Consider the following 13,640-nt stretch of genomic DNA (forward strand, 5'->3'; position numbering starts at 1 on the left):
GCACCGGGCACAAGCAAGCCCAGCCCAGCCCTGGTTCCTCCAGCTGGGATCAGACTCCCTCCCCATCTGCCTGCACGCAGCGCTGAGCAAGACCGTCACCCCTCAGGTGGGGATTTGTCACTAGGCCTGTAAACAGCAGCACTGCTCTGGGGTGGCAGCAGGGTCACCTCTGGCTTCACGGTTCTGGATTTGACCCAAGACTAAAGCTTTGCACACAGAAAACTTTTGACACCAGCAGGACAGCAGACTCGGTGAAAAAACCCTTCTTCTGACCCTGGCAGGCAGGACGGCTGCTCGAGGACAGCCCTGGCCCCACGGGTCTCACCAGGGTCACCACAGACCCATTCCCGAGGTCCCTCCAGACCTTGGGGCCTCCCCAACGCGGCCAGCCTCCCACTTGCCCCGAGAGACTCCCCTTGGGACCCCCTGCTCACCGTCACACCGGGTCCCTGCTTCTGTTTGCATCCAACTGCTGTTCCCAGGCAACGGCTGCGCCAACGGCTGCACCCGTGACAGCCCAGAAAGCCCCGTGGGAGAGAAAGAAAACCCTCCTCATCCCCACCAGCTGCCATGGAGAGGCAGCGCTGACCCCTTGCCCAAAGCAGGTGGCTCGGGGGGGACGTTCAGCCCTTCCCTGCTGCTCAAGCCTAAATCCTGCTCGTGGCTGCGACAAAATCCCCCTCAGCATCACCTGATCCCGGTGGGACCGAACCCTTGCCCTGCCCAGGGAATGGAATGGGAGATCATTACCTGATGCCCCTCAGAGGGGCCTGGGGGCAGCTCCTGCTCCCTTGGAGTCAAAGGGAGAAAAATCAGCCTCCAACCACTGCCAATCTCCCCTGCTCTCCGCCAGGATGGCACTTGCTCAGGGCACCCTGTTCCCAGGGATCACCCCGTTCCCAGGGATCACCCCAAGCCTTCACCACCACAGATAACCAGCTCTAAGCGCTCCCAACTGTTGACTTGAGCCTTGCTGTTAAATAACAACACAATTTCTAAATCTAATTTGTTTTTCTTTCTGCCCAGCAAGAGCCTTGTACCCTGCTGGGGAGAGGAAAGGAGTTTTGTTATCAGCTCAAATTATCTCCTCAACCTGAGGAGGCTGCTGAGCAGAGGCAGGTCCTGAAAGACGGCTGCTCCCAACTCCTCATCCATGGCAGAGTCTCCTGTTTCTGGTTCAAATGGGGAGTTGTTTTGTAGCTTCAGGAGCAGCGGTTTGGTCCTCCAGCTCCACCTCAGCGAGGTGCAGGAAGGCCGTCTTGTTCGATGCTTCAGCACCTGCACATCAAGCTTCTTCAGACATGGTGTTTTCCTTCCCACCAGGCAGCATCCAGCCACCTTTCATGACAATTCAGTATTCAGGGAGCGATCTCTGCTCCCCAGCATGAAAATCCTGTTTATTGTGACTGAGAGCACCTCCTCTTCTGCTCTGGTCCTATGGCAGAGGTTTGAGTGTGGTCTAAGGAAGAAGCTCAAACCTTACCTGCCCACAGCAGGTTTTGCAACATAATCTGTTGCTACTGAAAGGCTGGCACCTCACCTGAGCTTCATGATTCCGTGTCTGTGCAGATCTGCCTTTAACCCACTCAACCTGATCCACAATTATTGCCCAAAGCAATAACTTCTACAGGAATGGAGAAAATATAACCAAGTTTTATTGTTTCAATGGAGTATTTTCCAGTTCAACTGGAAACAATCTTACAACAAATCAGTCACCCCTGAAATCCCTTCGGGGAGCTCATATACCCTAAAATCAACTACTGCAAATAAATAGACTTTTTTTTAATAAAAGATAAAATCAGGACTCCTTTTGTCATGACTATAACAAGTATGAAAAGTAAACCAAAGTAGAATAATAAACCTTACTCCTCGTCTCATTAACTTAAAATAATCAGGCATTCCAAAAATTCTTTCACAATATTTAGTGACTTCAAAAGTTGTGGTAACATGGGAAAGATAAGATACCAAACCCGCACATTTTTTTGATTGAGATCTAATGTTAAAAGACACCCAAAAGGTGCTCCGGGACTTCTAAGCACATATTACAAGATGTTCAGTGAAGAATTTTACAGGGGAAGGGGTGAAAGAACAAAAAAAGTGCTCTGCTATCACCAAGTACAAGCACTTCATGCTCTTTAGAGCCTGAATCAAGTAAAGTTTGGGTCTCCCAATGGCCTCATTCCAAACTGACAGAAGGTGTAAGAGATGAAAGGCCACATCCTGCAATGTGCAAGCTGCTCCTGACGAACCAGCACAATTCTGAACTGCAGCAGGCAATTCTGAACTGCCAGAACTCTTTGAGCCTCTGTGACTCTGGCACCTTGAGGCCACAGCCTCCAGAATATTTCTTTCAGAAAAAAGATATGTAGGGAAGTTTTCAAACCAGATCAAAGTCCAGAAAGCAGGCACAAGCTTCAGCTATATTGTTTTCCAAGCAGTGGTCATCTTTGCAAGGGAATGATATTGCAGCTGAAAAAGAACAGGATAAAAAGAAACATTAAAGTCCCAGTTCTCAAACAGGCGTAGGAGATCTGATGTGGCATAAATCAGACCCACTGCAACCCTCCTACATTGGTTTCCTCTACCGGACAAAGCAGCCACTGCAACCTTCCTCCCTGTGCCCACGTTTGACACAACTCGCCTCCCCATTTCACTGCTCAGCTGGAACCCGCCAGCGAAGTCTGGAGAGCGAGCAGCAACACACGTTGAGAGCAGAACACAAGAGCTGGCTTGGCTGCAGCAAATGTGCTCTGAGCTGGGTGAAAGCCTCATTCATTCCAGGAAGGGAAGTAGGAGCTTACCCCAGGAGGCCCTTCCCAGCCCAGCGCTTTGGAGTTAGCCCCACGTGCACTTTTTTGCCGCTGCGGATCACAGTCATGCTCAAGGGTCTCTGAAAGGGAGAAAAAAATAAAATAAGTATAAAAGATAGTAACTTTTCATCGCCATTTCATGCAGGGACGTCTCCAGGAGATCTCTCACTTGCACTAGAAAGCATTTGGTGGCTGTGGCAGTTTCTCTGGCCAGTCCACAAGAGTGGCACAGCAACGCAGCCGGCTGCTGCCCTGAGTCCCCAGGGAGAACAGACAATACGATACTCACAGCAAACAGCACACGCCTCTTAGCTCTCCTCTATTCAGCAGGAATTAGCTCAATGCTGTGAGAGAACATGGCTACAACAGCCCAGACTGAATCTGACACTGTTTAGACATGGAAATGATGATCCCAGCGACCTAAATTCCATAGAAAAACCTATGGATAAGAGAGAGGGGCAAGAGAACGCGGTTGAGGCAGAAATAAACTCACCCCTTCGCTATGCTGCACCACTGTGGCGATGTTCTGCAGGCTCTGGAAGTTGTTTGCATTGACAGAACCGAACTCCACAATCTCATCATCGACCTGAAGTCCCTGGATAGAGACAGAAGAGATGAGCACCTGCCTCCTCTAAAGACAGATAACAGCATCATCCTTCAGCTGGCTACACAGAGAGAACTGTGCTATCGCACTGTTCTCACCATTCAGGTGGCTGAAGTACTTAACAGCCTCTCCACATCCTTAGGAAGAAGGAAATACTAATTCCTCAGTGCTTTATGGGACGGGAAGCTATGAGGCTAGAACGGTCAGTCAGGCCGTGCAGGAGCTGTGGTGCACAGACACCCAGTGACTCATCTGTTCAGAGGACATCCCAGTGTGACATAAACAACAGGGGAGGAGGGGAGGAACCCTAATCAAACCCCAATTTATTCCCACTTAATAATAAGAGGCAGAGAAAGGCACGTGTTTTGTTTCCTCTCTGGGTTCAGAAGAGGCCACCCCCAGGGCTCTCGGACCCCCCCCATACCGAGAGACTGGCAGGAGATCCTGGGGTCACTGCGTTCACTTTGGCAAAAGCCTGCGGCAGGCTCTGCGTCTGGCTCAGCGCCTCGGCCAGCGCCTCCGCCTCATCCCGGGCGTGCTTCTCCTTCTCCCGGGCGTGCAGCTGGTGAAGAGCTTCTTCCACCTGCTTCATGAGGGCCTTGTGATCGTTCTGCAAACCTGAAGGTGAGACCATTAGCAAATACACAACGGGAGAAAGATACATCCGAGGGCTCTTTCTCACTCCCCTCTCCAACTGTATGGAAAATTGTATTCTGGGTGCCTTGCATTTTGGCTTCTGCTGGTGCCGGCCCTGCTCACACAGCCTGGCAGATGTTTATCAGCAGAATTCAGGCACACCCCTCAAGAATTCAGAAAGCACCCCTCAAGTTTCAGGAAACATACAAGGAAGAGGGGTTCAGGAGCCCACAATCACCCAGAGATCCCTGAGCAGCCAACATCTTCCTTCCATCAAGTAACACGCAATCACATATGTAGAGCAAATGCCAGCCCCAAAGACAGGGTAAGTCTGGGAAGAAATAAATGCAAAGCTATCTTTTACCTGATGTTTAGAGCACTACAAAAATGCTTCGCTGTATTTCACAAACCCTAAATGGCCCCACAGCAGAATTTCAGCACTGCTGCAGCAATGTGTGGGTAAAAGCATTTTACTGACTAAGCTGATCCCCATCAGCTATGAGCACAGCACAAAATAATTGACAATCAAACTCAAAGCGACCCAATTTTTCTTTTTTTCTTGAGGAAACGCAACAAACATGCAGAACATCACGGTGTCACAGAACCATGGAACGATTCAGGTTGGAAAGGACATTAAAGACATCTAGTTCCAACCCTGTGCCACGGGCAGGGCCATGCACCTGGCCATCAGGATGCTCCAAGCCCCATCCAAGTTGGCCTTCAACACCTCCAGGAATGGGGCAACCACAATTTCACAGTGAAAAAATTCTTCCTTATGTCTAGTCTAAATCTGTCCCTCTACAGTTGCCCCCTGTCCTATTGCTACAAGCCTTTGTGAACAGTCCCTCTCCAGCTTTCTTGGAGCCCCTTCAGGTACTGGAAGGTCGCTATAAGGTCTCGTTGGTGCTTTCTCTCCTCCAGGCTGAACAAGCCCGACTCTCTCAGCCTGTCCTCGTACGGGAGCTGCTCCAGCCCTCGGATCATCCTTGCAGCCTCCTCTGCACCCGTACAACAGCTCCATCTCCTTCTTATGTTGAGGACTCCAGAACTGGACACAACACCCGAGACGAGGTCTCACAAGAATCACAGAATAGTTTGGGACGGAAAGGACCTTAAAGATCGCGCAGGCCCACCCCGTGCCAGGGGCAGGGACACCTCCCAGTGCACCAGGCCACCCAAGGCCCTTCCAACTCGGCCCTGACCCCCCCCCAGGGCCAACCCGGCGCTCGGGGCTCCCCCTCCCGCAGGTGCCGGTTCCCCGCTCACAGATGATGTTGTGCCGGGCGGTTCGCACTTTGTAGAGGTCGATGTCGTCGCGGGGAAAACCATCGGCGTCCACCAGCGGCTCGTCCATCCCCACGCCCTTTTGCTGCCGGGGAACAGACGCCCGTGAGGCGAAGGGGGGAGGCCGCGGCCCGGCTCCCCCCCTCCTCCTCCGTTCCCCCCCTTCTCCCCGCCGCACCGACCCCCTCCAGCAGCTCATAGTTCGCCTTGATCTGCGCCTCGATCTCGTCCTTCCTCTTCACCAGCTCCTGCACGTCGCTGACGGTGACGGGGCGCGCGGCGGGATGCGCCATGGCAGCCCCGCGGGAAAATGGCGGCGGGGGCGGGGCCGGGGGGGGGGCGTGGTCAGTGAGGGGGCGTGGTCATGGCGGCGAGGGCCGTGTGGAGGGAGGGGGAGGGGCCACCCGAGGGGGCGTGGCCTGCGTCACGGAGGGGGCGGTTGCTATGGGGCGAGGTCGTTGCTGAGAATGGGGGGGGCGGCGGGGGGCGGGGCTAGGATCTAGTGGGCGTGGTCTTCTCTGCGAATGGGGCGTGGCCTTGGCTCCCATTGGATCCCGTGTGAGGGGGCGTGGTCAGGGCTGTGGGGGCGTGGCCAGCGCCAGGCAGGCTCGGGGGTCGGTGCTGGGGGTAGGGGAGGACCCCACAGATCATCCAGTTCCACCCCTCCTGCCATGGGCAGGGGCACCTCCCGCTGGATCAGGTCACCAAGGCCCATCCAACCTGGCCTTGAACCCCTCCAGGGATGGGGCAGCCACCCCTGCTCTGGGCAGCCTGGGCCAGGGCCTCCCCACCCTCACAGTGAATAAATTCATAGAATCATAGAATAACCAGGTTGGAAGAGACCCACTGGATCATCGAGTCCAACCATTCCCTCAGCACCTCGTCCACCCGTCCCTTAAACCCCTCCAGGGAAGGGGACTCAACCCCCTCCCTGGGCAGCTTCTGCCACTGCCCAATGACCCTTTCTGTGAAGAATTTTTTCCTAATGTCCAGGCTGACCCTCCCCTGGTGGAGCTTGAGGCCATTCCCTCTCATCCTGTCCCCTGTCCCTTGGGAGAAGAGCCCAGCTCCCTCCTCTCCACAACTTCCTCTTAGGTAGTTGTAGAGAGCAATGAGGTCTCCCCTCAGCCTCCTCTTCTCCAGGCTAAACACCCCCAGCTCTCTCAGCCGTTCCTCATAAGGCCTGTTCTCCAGCCCCTTCACCAGCTTCGTTGCTCTTCTCTGGACTCGCTCCTTCCTTATGTCTAGTCTAAATCTTCCCCTCTCCAGTTTATCCCCACTGCCCCTCATCCTATCCCCACAAGGCTTTGTGAACAGTCCCTCCCCAGCTTTCTTGGAGCCCCTTCAGGTACTGGAAGGTCGCTCTAAGTTCTTCTTGGAGCCTTCTCCAGGCTGAACAACCCCAACCCTCTCAGCCTGTCCTCGTATGGAAGGTGCTGCCCTCAGATCATCCTTGTAGCCTCCTCTGCACCCGTTCCAACAGCTCCATCTCCTCCTTATTCCAGAACCGAACACAACACACCAGCCATGGTCTCACCAGAGAGGAGCAGAGGGGCAGAACCCCCTCCCTTGCCCTGCTGGCCACGCTCCTTTGGATGCCTCCCGTGTCCCTCCAGAGAGGTGAACGTCCCTGGGGGCAGGCGGGCGGGCTGGGGGATGTGCTGCCCTGCTTGCATCACCCCCCATGGCCCCTCACGCGTGGGGTTTGCCTGTGGGGTCCGCAGGCTCCCGCACCGCAGAGCCTCACACGCTTCCCCGCTCACCGCTCGCCACGTTCAGCCTGGTGGTGCCACCACCGGGGAACATAAAGGCCCTGAAAGCCACCCATGGGGTGTTGCTGGCGGGTCCCAAACCAAACCAAACACGTCCGTGGGTCACGAGCACTTTGATTTGGGGGTGGGAGAAGGTGGAGCTGAGGAGGAGCTTCCCCCTGTCCTGCCGCTCCGTTAAATGCCCTCGCGGACTCTCGCTCTCTCTGCCGCTGTCACACCGCAAGGTCACAAAAATGGTGAGGGGAATTAAATTAAACGTCCGGGGCTCAATGGGGCGAGACATCTCAGGAGGGTGAATGGGTTTAATGTGCTCGAATTTGGACTTTTCAAGGGATTGTGCTGGAAGAGCTGTTCCTCACCCACTGACCTTCGGATCCAAGCTCTCTGAGCGCTGAGGTACCTTCCCGATGGGCTAACACCTCTCTTTTTTTGTTTCTCTCTTTCAGACGTCCTACACAGACAAGGGAGAAAAGGTAAGAGCTGTTCCGTGTCCGCAGTCCTGCCTGCGTGTAACATCAACCACGTTAATGCAAACAGTCTCCATTCCTCACTCCCAGATTGCCTGGTAAAATCAGAAGTAAAACTTCACTCCGCTGGGCCACGCGGGACGTGGATCCTCCTCATTAATCAGCGTTAAAAATGGAATTAGTTTTGTTTCCCTGTGCTTTATGGTTGGGGAGGAGAGTGACAAACGATGGGTGCTTCCCAGCCAACTGCGGGGCCTGAAAGCAGAATCCTCATTTGTTGTGATGTTTATTTCTAAACCCTGCACCTATTTTTCCCCTATAAAGTGCTCCCCAAAGCCCTGGTGCCCTGGTCGGGCAGCAGCAGGGAGCGGAGCAAAGGGATATTTGTCCCAGCAGGGGCAGGTGTGTGCGAGCGTTTCAGGGAATCGTTGATCTTTAATGCCGCAGGGTTCAAGGGTGAGGAGGCCACTTGCGGGGAGCACGATGACTGACCCAGCTGGGGCTTTGTACCCTCCACCTGGGCCAGCAGGATCCTGTGGCACCTGACTGTAAAGTACTTTGGAAAAAAAAAAAATATTCTCTGTTTTGGGGCAGCAGCTGAGGTTTAGCCCAGTTCATCCAGATGTATTCGCAGTAGACGCATTTTTAGGGTCGCAGCTGCCACTTGTCCCTGCTCCAGCGACGAGCAGCGCTGCGGTAAAGGGGGTGGTGGTGGCTCTCAGCCCTGTTTTGCCTTTCTCTTTAGCACCAGCGAGGCCGCTTCATCCATTTCCACTCCATCACCTTCTGGGTCGGCAACGCCAAGCAGGTGAGAGGCTGCGGCCGGTTGGCGTGTGTCCCCATGGAGAGCGGCCGTGCCGGTCATTGGCTGCCGGGGGGGCGGTTCCCCCCGCAGCCCAGCGGATCGGAGACCCAAAGCCTGGCCCTGGCGCAGCGCCCCTGCTCACCAGCACAACCTTGGCCAACGGCCTTGGGAGCCCTTGCGCAAGGCGAGGGGCGGCTGCCTGGGGCCGTGCGCAGGAGGGGCCCGGCAAACGCAAACCGGCAGCGCCACAGGGCTCCAGCCGTGGTCAACGGGCTCCAGTTGTGGTCAACGGGCTCCAGTTGTGGTCATGGGGCTCCAGCCGTGGTCAAGGGGCTCCAGTCGTGGTCATGGGGCTCCAGCCGTGGCCAAGGGGCTCCAGTCGTGGTCAAGGCGCTCCAGCCATAGTCGTGGGGCTCCAGCCATGGTCGTGGGTCTCCAGCCATAGTCGTGGAGCTCCAGCCATGATTGCAGGGCTCCAGCCGTGGTCATGGGGCTCCAGCCATGGCCAAGGGGCTCCAGTTGTGGTCATGGGCCTCCAGCCATGGTCGTGGGGCTCCAGCCGTGGTCATGGGGCTCCAGCCATGGTCATGGGTCTCCAGCCATGGTCAAGGAGCTCCAGCCATGGTCGCAGGGCTCCAGCCATGGTCATGGGGCTCCAGCCGTGGCCAAGGGGCTCCAGTTGTGGTCATGGGGCTCCAGCCATGGTCGTGGGGCTCCAGCCATGGTCAAAGGGCTCCAGCCATGGTTGCGGGGCTCCAGCCATGGTCATGGGGCTCAAGCCATGGTCGTGGGGTTCAAGCCATGGTCCCAGTCCCCAGATGGCAGCAAGAAGGCACCAGGGTGGCTGCTCTCCATCGCTGGCTGCCAAAAGGCTGCTGGCTGGTTAAAAATTCCTCTGACTATGAAGATGATCTGAAGGCTGAAGCACCTCCGCTATGAGGACAGGATGAGAGAGATGGGGATGTTCAAGCGTGGAGAAGCTCCAGAGAGAGCTTACAGCAGCTTCCAGTGCTGAAAGGGGCTCCAGGAAAGCTGGAGAGGGAATTTTTACAAGGGCCTGGAGTGACAGGACCTTAGAGCGACCTTCCAGTACCTGACGGGGCTGCAAGAAAGCTGGGGAGGAACTGCTTACAAGAGCTTGTAGGGATAGAATGAGAAGCAATGGGGATAAACTGGAGAGAGGCAGATTTAGACTAGACTTAAGGAGGAATTTCTTCACTGGGAGGGTGGGGAGGCCCTGGAACAGGTTGCCCAGAGCAGTGGTGGCTGCTCCCCATGGGACGTTGCCCTGTGCAGGGCGAGACCTGGGGGAGCCGGGTCTGCGGGCACCGCTGCTTCACCCAGGTGGGTCTCGTGCCCGTAGGCTGCATCCTACTACTGCAACAAGCTGGGCTTCGAGGAGCTGGCGTACCGGGGGCTGGAGACTGGCAGCAGGGAGGTGGTCTCACACGTCATCAAGCAGGACAAGGTAAGGGGCTGCTGCACCCTGCAGAGGTGGAAGACGAGCTGGTGTCAGGCACGTGGGCGCTGTCGGAACCTGGTTATACCAATAAACCCCACACTCGCGGTGTCTCTGCCCCCCTGGTCCTGCAGCCGCGCCACCAAGTCTCCATCCCTCATTCCTTATGAGGAGCGGCTGAGAGAGCTGGGGGTGTTCAGACTGGAGAAGAGGAGGCTGAGGGGAGACCTCATTGCTTTCTACAACTACCTGAAAGGAGGTTGTAGAGAGGAGGGAGCTGGCCTCTTCTCCCAAGGGACAGGGGACAGGACGAGAGGCAATGGCCTCAAGCTCCACCAGGGGAGGGTCAGGCTGGACATTAGGAAAGGATTTTTCACAGAAAGGGTCATTGGGCACTGGCAGAGGCTGCCCAGGGAGGGGGTTGAGTCCCCTTCCCTGGAGGGGTTTAAGGGATGGGTGGATGAGGTGCTGAGGGACATGGGTTAGTGACTGATGAGAGTGGTTGGACTCGATGATCCAGTGGGTCTTTTCCAACCTGATGATTCTATGATTCTATGATCTCTCCTCTTCTTCCTTACCAGATCGTGTTTGTCCTCTCGTCTGCCCTCAACCCAGGGAATGAAGGTAGGTGCTGGGGGGATGGAGCAGGCGATGGCCATGGTGCAGCAAAGCACCTCTGCTCACGTGCGGCTGCTCTTGCTCGGGGCAGAGATGGGGGAGCACCTGGTGAAGCATGGCGATGGGGTGAAGGACATTGCCTTTGAAGTGGAAGACTGCGACTTCATCGTGCAGGTAGGCAGCCCCTCTGCTCCCTCCTGCCTGACCCCCTGGGACAGCAGGAGGGGAAGGTCCCTGGGGGTTTCTCTTCTTCTGCCCAGAAAGCCAAGGAGCGTGGAGCCGTGGTGGTGAAGGAACCTTGGGTGGAAGAGGACAAATTTGGGAAGGTGAAGTTTGCCGTGATCCAGACGGTAAGCGGCAGGGCGGCTGTGGAGGCTGAGCTCCTGCACCAGAGCAGGGAACATGGAGCAGACTGGACCCAGAAGGTCCTGGAAAAAACAGGGTCACCATGCAGCCACTTTTTCCTCTCTCATAGTATGGTGACACCACCCACACCTTGATAGAAAAGCTCAACTACAAGGGCCTCTTCCTACCCGGCTACCACCCGCCCCTCTTCAAGGACCCCCTGCTGCCAAAGTTGTGAGTATTTTCTGGAGGGTTCTGCATGGCTCGTTGCTGCCGTGTGCTGGTGGGATGTCCCCTCAAGGAGCTGGATGGGTCCCCAGGCTCTAGCCCTGGAGCTCCCCATGCCCCCAACCCCAGCTGAGAACCACCCCCCACCTTCCCTCCACAGACCGAGCGGTAAGCTCAGCTTCATTGACCACGTCGTGGGGAACCAGCCCGACCTCCAGATGGTCCCAGTAGCAGACTGGTGAGAGCGGGGAGGGTGGGATGGAGCAGCAGCATCGCTTTGCTGGTCCCACCGCTACCACTGTTGGTGGCTGAGGCTAATTAAGCCAGAGCAGAGCTTCATTAGCGCAGGGATGGAGCAAGGAACTTGATTGCACCTTTTGTGGCCTTGGCAGGTACCAGAAGAACCTGCTTTTCCACCGCTTCTGGTCAGTGGATGACAAGCAGCTGCACACCGAGTTCAGTGCCCTGCGCTCCATCGTGGTCACCAACTACGAAGAGACCATTAAGATGCCCATCAATGAGCCAGCGGCCGGCAAGAAGAAATCCCAGATTCAGGTAAGCGGACACCAATGTTTGATCCCATTGCCTCAAACTTGGATTTGGGGAATGAAAAGGACCAAGGGTCAGTGATTTGGAGCCGATGCAGACGTGCTGTGCAAGGGCGGCTCTCTGCCAAGCGGCCCTGGCTCAGTTTGTGTCCACCAAGGGCTGTCAAACCCTGGCCGAGCCGCCAGGAGGAAGCTGCTTTATCCCAATCTCACCACTATTGTCTCCTTTCGTTTTTTGGTTCCTCTGAGCAGAGTTTGCTCACATGGTTTCAACCCACAGGCAGCCCTTTGCACGCTGCAGCTCTGCTGTCGCTAACGCAGGGATGTTTTTTCCCCGTAGGAATATATTGACTACTATGGAGGGGCTGGAGTGCAGCACATCGCCCTCAACACCTCCGACATCATCTCCGCGGTGAGCGCAGGTGGCAGCAGCTCCTGCCCTGGCGCCTCCTGCTCCAGCACAGCCCTGCCCCTGCCCAGACCCACCAGAACGGTCCTCGTCCCAGGGCAGGGGGGACTGTGACCCCGCGGGGACATGGGCAGGCTGGAAGGGCTTTGGCACGTGGTCGTCTTACAAGCAGGATGAGCTGCCAAGCAAGGAAAGGGATGTGTCCGACCTGTGGGTGCCGGCAGACGCCCATCCCTCCAGCTTCGAGCAGTTGGGGGCTGCGGGGAGCCTGGTGGCATGTTCCATCCTTGAGGGGGGCTGGTGGGCAGCCTGGCTGAGCCACCATCGCTCATCTCCCACCTTTGCCGGGGGCAGATGCTGGTCTGGACCGAGCCCAGCTGCTATCGAGCACTCGCTTTGGGGCCTGTGTCCAGACTAAACGGCCTCCGGAGGTGTCAGGGGGTTGGGTGAAGCATCCGTGCACGGTGGCCAGCTCTCTACATGGCCTGGAAAGGGCACCTTGGTCCCCCTGTTCCTGGTGCCCAAAGTGAGAAGGTGGGACAGGTTCCTGTGCAGGAGGTTGGCCAGTGTCACCAGCAAGCATCGCTGCCTCCTGACGCCCTCTGTTCTGGGCCATTGTCGTGGCACAAATGTTGGACTCGCTGATCCTGTGGGTCTTTTCCAACCTAGTGATTCTGTGACCCACAAACCCTGCATTTGTGGATCTTCCCTGCATTGCAGATCACCAACCTGAAGCAGCGGGGCGTGCAGTTCATGGACGTGCCATCCAGCTACTACCAGATGCTGCGGGAGAGGCTGAAAACGGCTAAAATCAAAGTGAAGGAGAACATTGACAAGCTGGCGGTGAGTCAGACTGGCCTGAAAGGAAAAAGGTTTGCTCGGGGCTGCACCTGCTCTCCAAAGTCTTTTGCGGGGATGAGGGTTATACAGAGGGTTTCCCCTGCTCCTCTGTGGATCTTCGAGCTGTTCCTTTTCTCCAGGAACTGAAAATCCTGGTGGATTTTGACGAGAAAGGCTACTTGCTTCAGATCTTCACCAAACCTGTTCAAGACAGACCTACGGTCTTTCTGGAGGTCATCCAGCGGCACAACCATCAGGTTGGTTTGAGGATTTCAGTGTGATCTTCCTCGAAACCTCAGGGCCATCGAGTTGTCACCCAGGCGGCCCTCAGTGCTGCTTTTTCGCAGCCGCTTCCGAGCCGGTGAAGCCTCTGCCACCCCCGTGGTCTGTAACGTTGTCATCTCCACAGGGCTTCGGTGCTGGGAACTTCAAGTCTCTGTTTGAAGCAATAGAAATGGATCAAGACGCAAGAGGAAACCTGACTGTCCTGGAGCCCAACGGGGAGACCAAGCGCATCTAGAGGACGGCAGAAAACGCCGCCCTCGCCCCTAACGAGCTGATTCACAAATGAACCAGGAAATGGCTGATGTTTTGGTAAATAGCCTAGACCCAAGTGTCATAAACCTCGGGAAGCTGCTGCCAAGTTGGAGATGTAAAAGGATTCAACACCTCCCCTGACCCAGCCCCAGCGCTGCCCTCTGGTCACTTCTTGGGAGAGGGAGCATGGAAATAGCAAACATGCTCTTAAAAAGCAGTTTAACCTTATCCAAACCACCGATTTCTTAACAAAGGGCAGATTAAAGGCCTGTGCCAAA

General features: G+C 56.0%; 2 protein-coding genes across 2 annotated transcripts; one reads left to right on the forward strand and one right to left on the reverse strand.

Moving 5' to 3' along the window:
• Positions 1–1,633: 1,633 nt before the first annotated feature.
• PSMD9 (proteasome 26S subunit, non-ATPase 9) lies at positions 1,634–5,661 on the reverse strand. The gene is made up of 6 exons (XM_069871004.1): positions 5,517–5,661; positions 5,317–5,419; positions 3,839–4,032; positions 3,304–3,405; positions 2,802–2,890; positions 1,634–2,469 (listed from the first exon to the last, which is right to left on the reverse strand). The coding sequence occupies exons 1-6, from the start codon at positions 5,625–5,627 to the stop codon at positions 2,442–2,444; spliced, it is 627 nt and encodes a 208-aa protein (XP_069727105.1). The 5' UTR covers positions 5,628–5,661; the 3' UTR covers positions 1,634–2,441.
• Positions 5,662–8,231: 2,570 nt separating this feature from the next.
• HPD (4-hydroxyphenylpyruvate dioxygenase) lies at positions 8,232–13,433 on the forward strand. The gene is made up of 12 exons (XM_069870679.1): positions 8,232–8,381; positions 9,742–9,846; positions 10,419–10,461; positions 10,547–10,629; positions 10,716–10,805; positions 10,931–11,034; positions 11,189–11,266; positions 11,421–11,583; positions 11,917–11,988; positions 12,706–12,828; positions 12,966–13,082; positions 13,235–13,433. Exons 4-12 carry the CDS (start codon positions 10,549–10,551, stop codon positions 13,343–13,345), a joined length of 939 nt encoding a protein of 312 aa, XP_069726780.1. The 5' UTR covers positions 8,232–8,381; positions 9,742–9,846; positions 10,419–10,461; positions 10,547–10,548; the 3' UTR covers positions 13,346–13,433.
• Positions 13,434–13,640: the final 207 nt, after the last annotated feature.

The sequence above is a fragment of the Phaenicophaeus curvirostris genome, chromosome 17 (genome assembly GCF_032191515.1).
Source record: "Phaenicophaeus curvirostris isolate KB17595 chromosome 17, BPBGC_Pcur_1.0, whole genome shotgun sequence".
NCBI classification, from domain to species: domain Eukaryota; kingdom Metazoa; phylum Chordata; class Aves; order Cuculiformes; family Cuculidae; genus Phaenicophaeus; species Phaenicophaeus curvirostris.

What these genes read in the sequence shown, in the direction of transcription:
- HPD (XM_069870679.1), top strand. Translation starts at nt 10,549, where the DNA reads ATGGGGGAGCACCTGGTGAAGCATGGCGATGGGGTGAAGGACATTGCC. An exon ending in GACCCCCTGCTGCCAAAGTT is followed by an intron (nt 11,035 to 11,188) that starts GTGAGTATTTTC and finishes TTCCCTCCACAG; the next exon opens with ACCGAGCGGTAAGCTCAGCT. An exon ending in ATGGTCCCAGTAGCAGACTG is followed by an intron (nt 11,267 to 11,420) that starts GTGAGAGCGGGG and finishes TGGCCTTGGCAG; the next exon opens with GTACCAGAAGAACCTGCTTT.
- PSMD9 (XM_069871004.1), bottom strand. Translation starts at nt 5,627, where the DNA reads ATGGCGCATCCCGCCGCGCGCCCCGTCACCGTCAGCGACGTGCAGGAG. An exon ending in ACTATGAGCTGCTGGAGGGG is followed by an intron (nt 5,420 to 5,516) that starts GTCGGTGCGGCG and finishes GTTCCCCGGCAG; the next exon opens with CAAAAGGGCGTGGGGATGGA. An exon ending in GCTGGGAAGGGCCTCCTGGG is followed by an intron (nt 2,470 to 2,801) that starts GTAAGCTCCTAC and finishes GTTCTTTTTCAG; the next exon opens with CTGCAATATCATTCCCTTGC.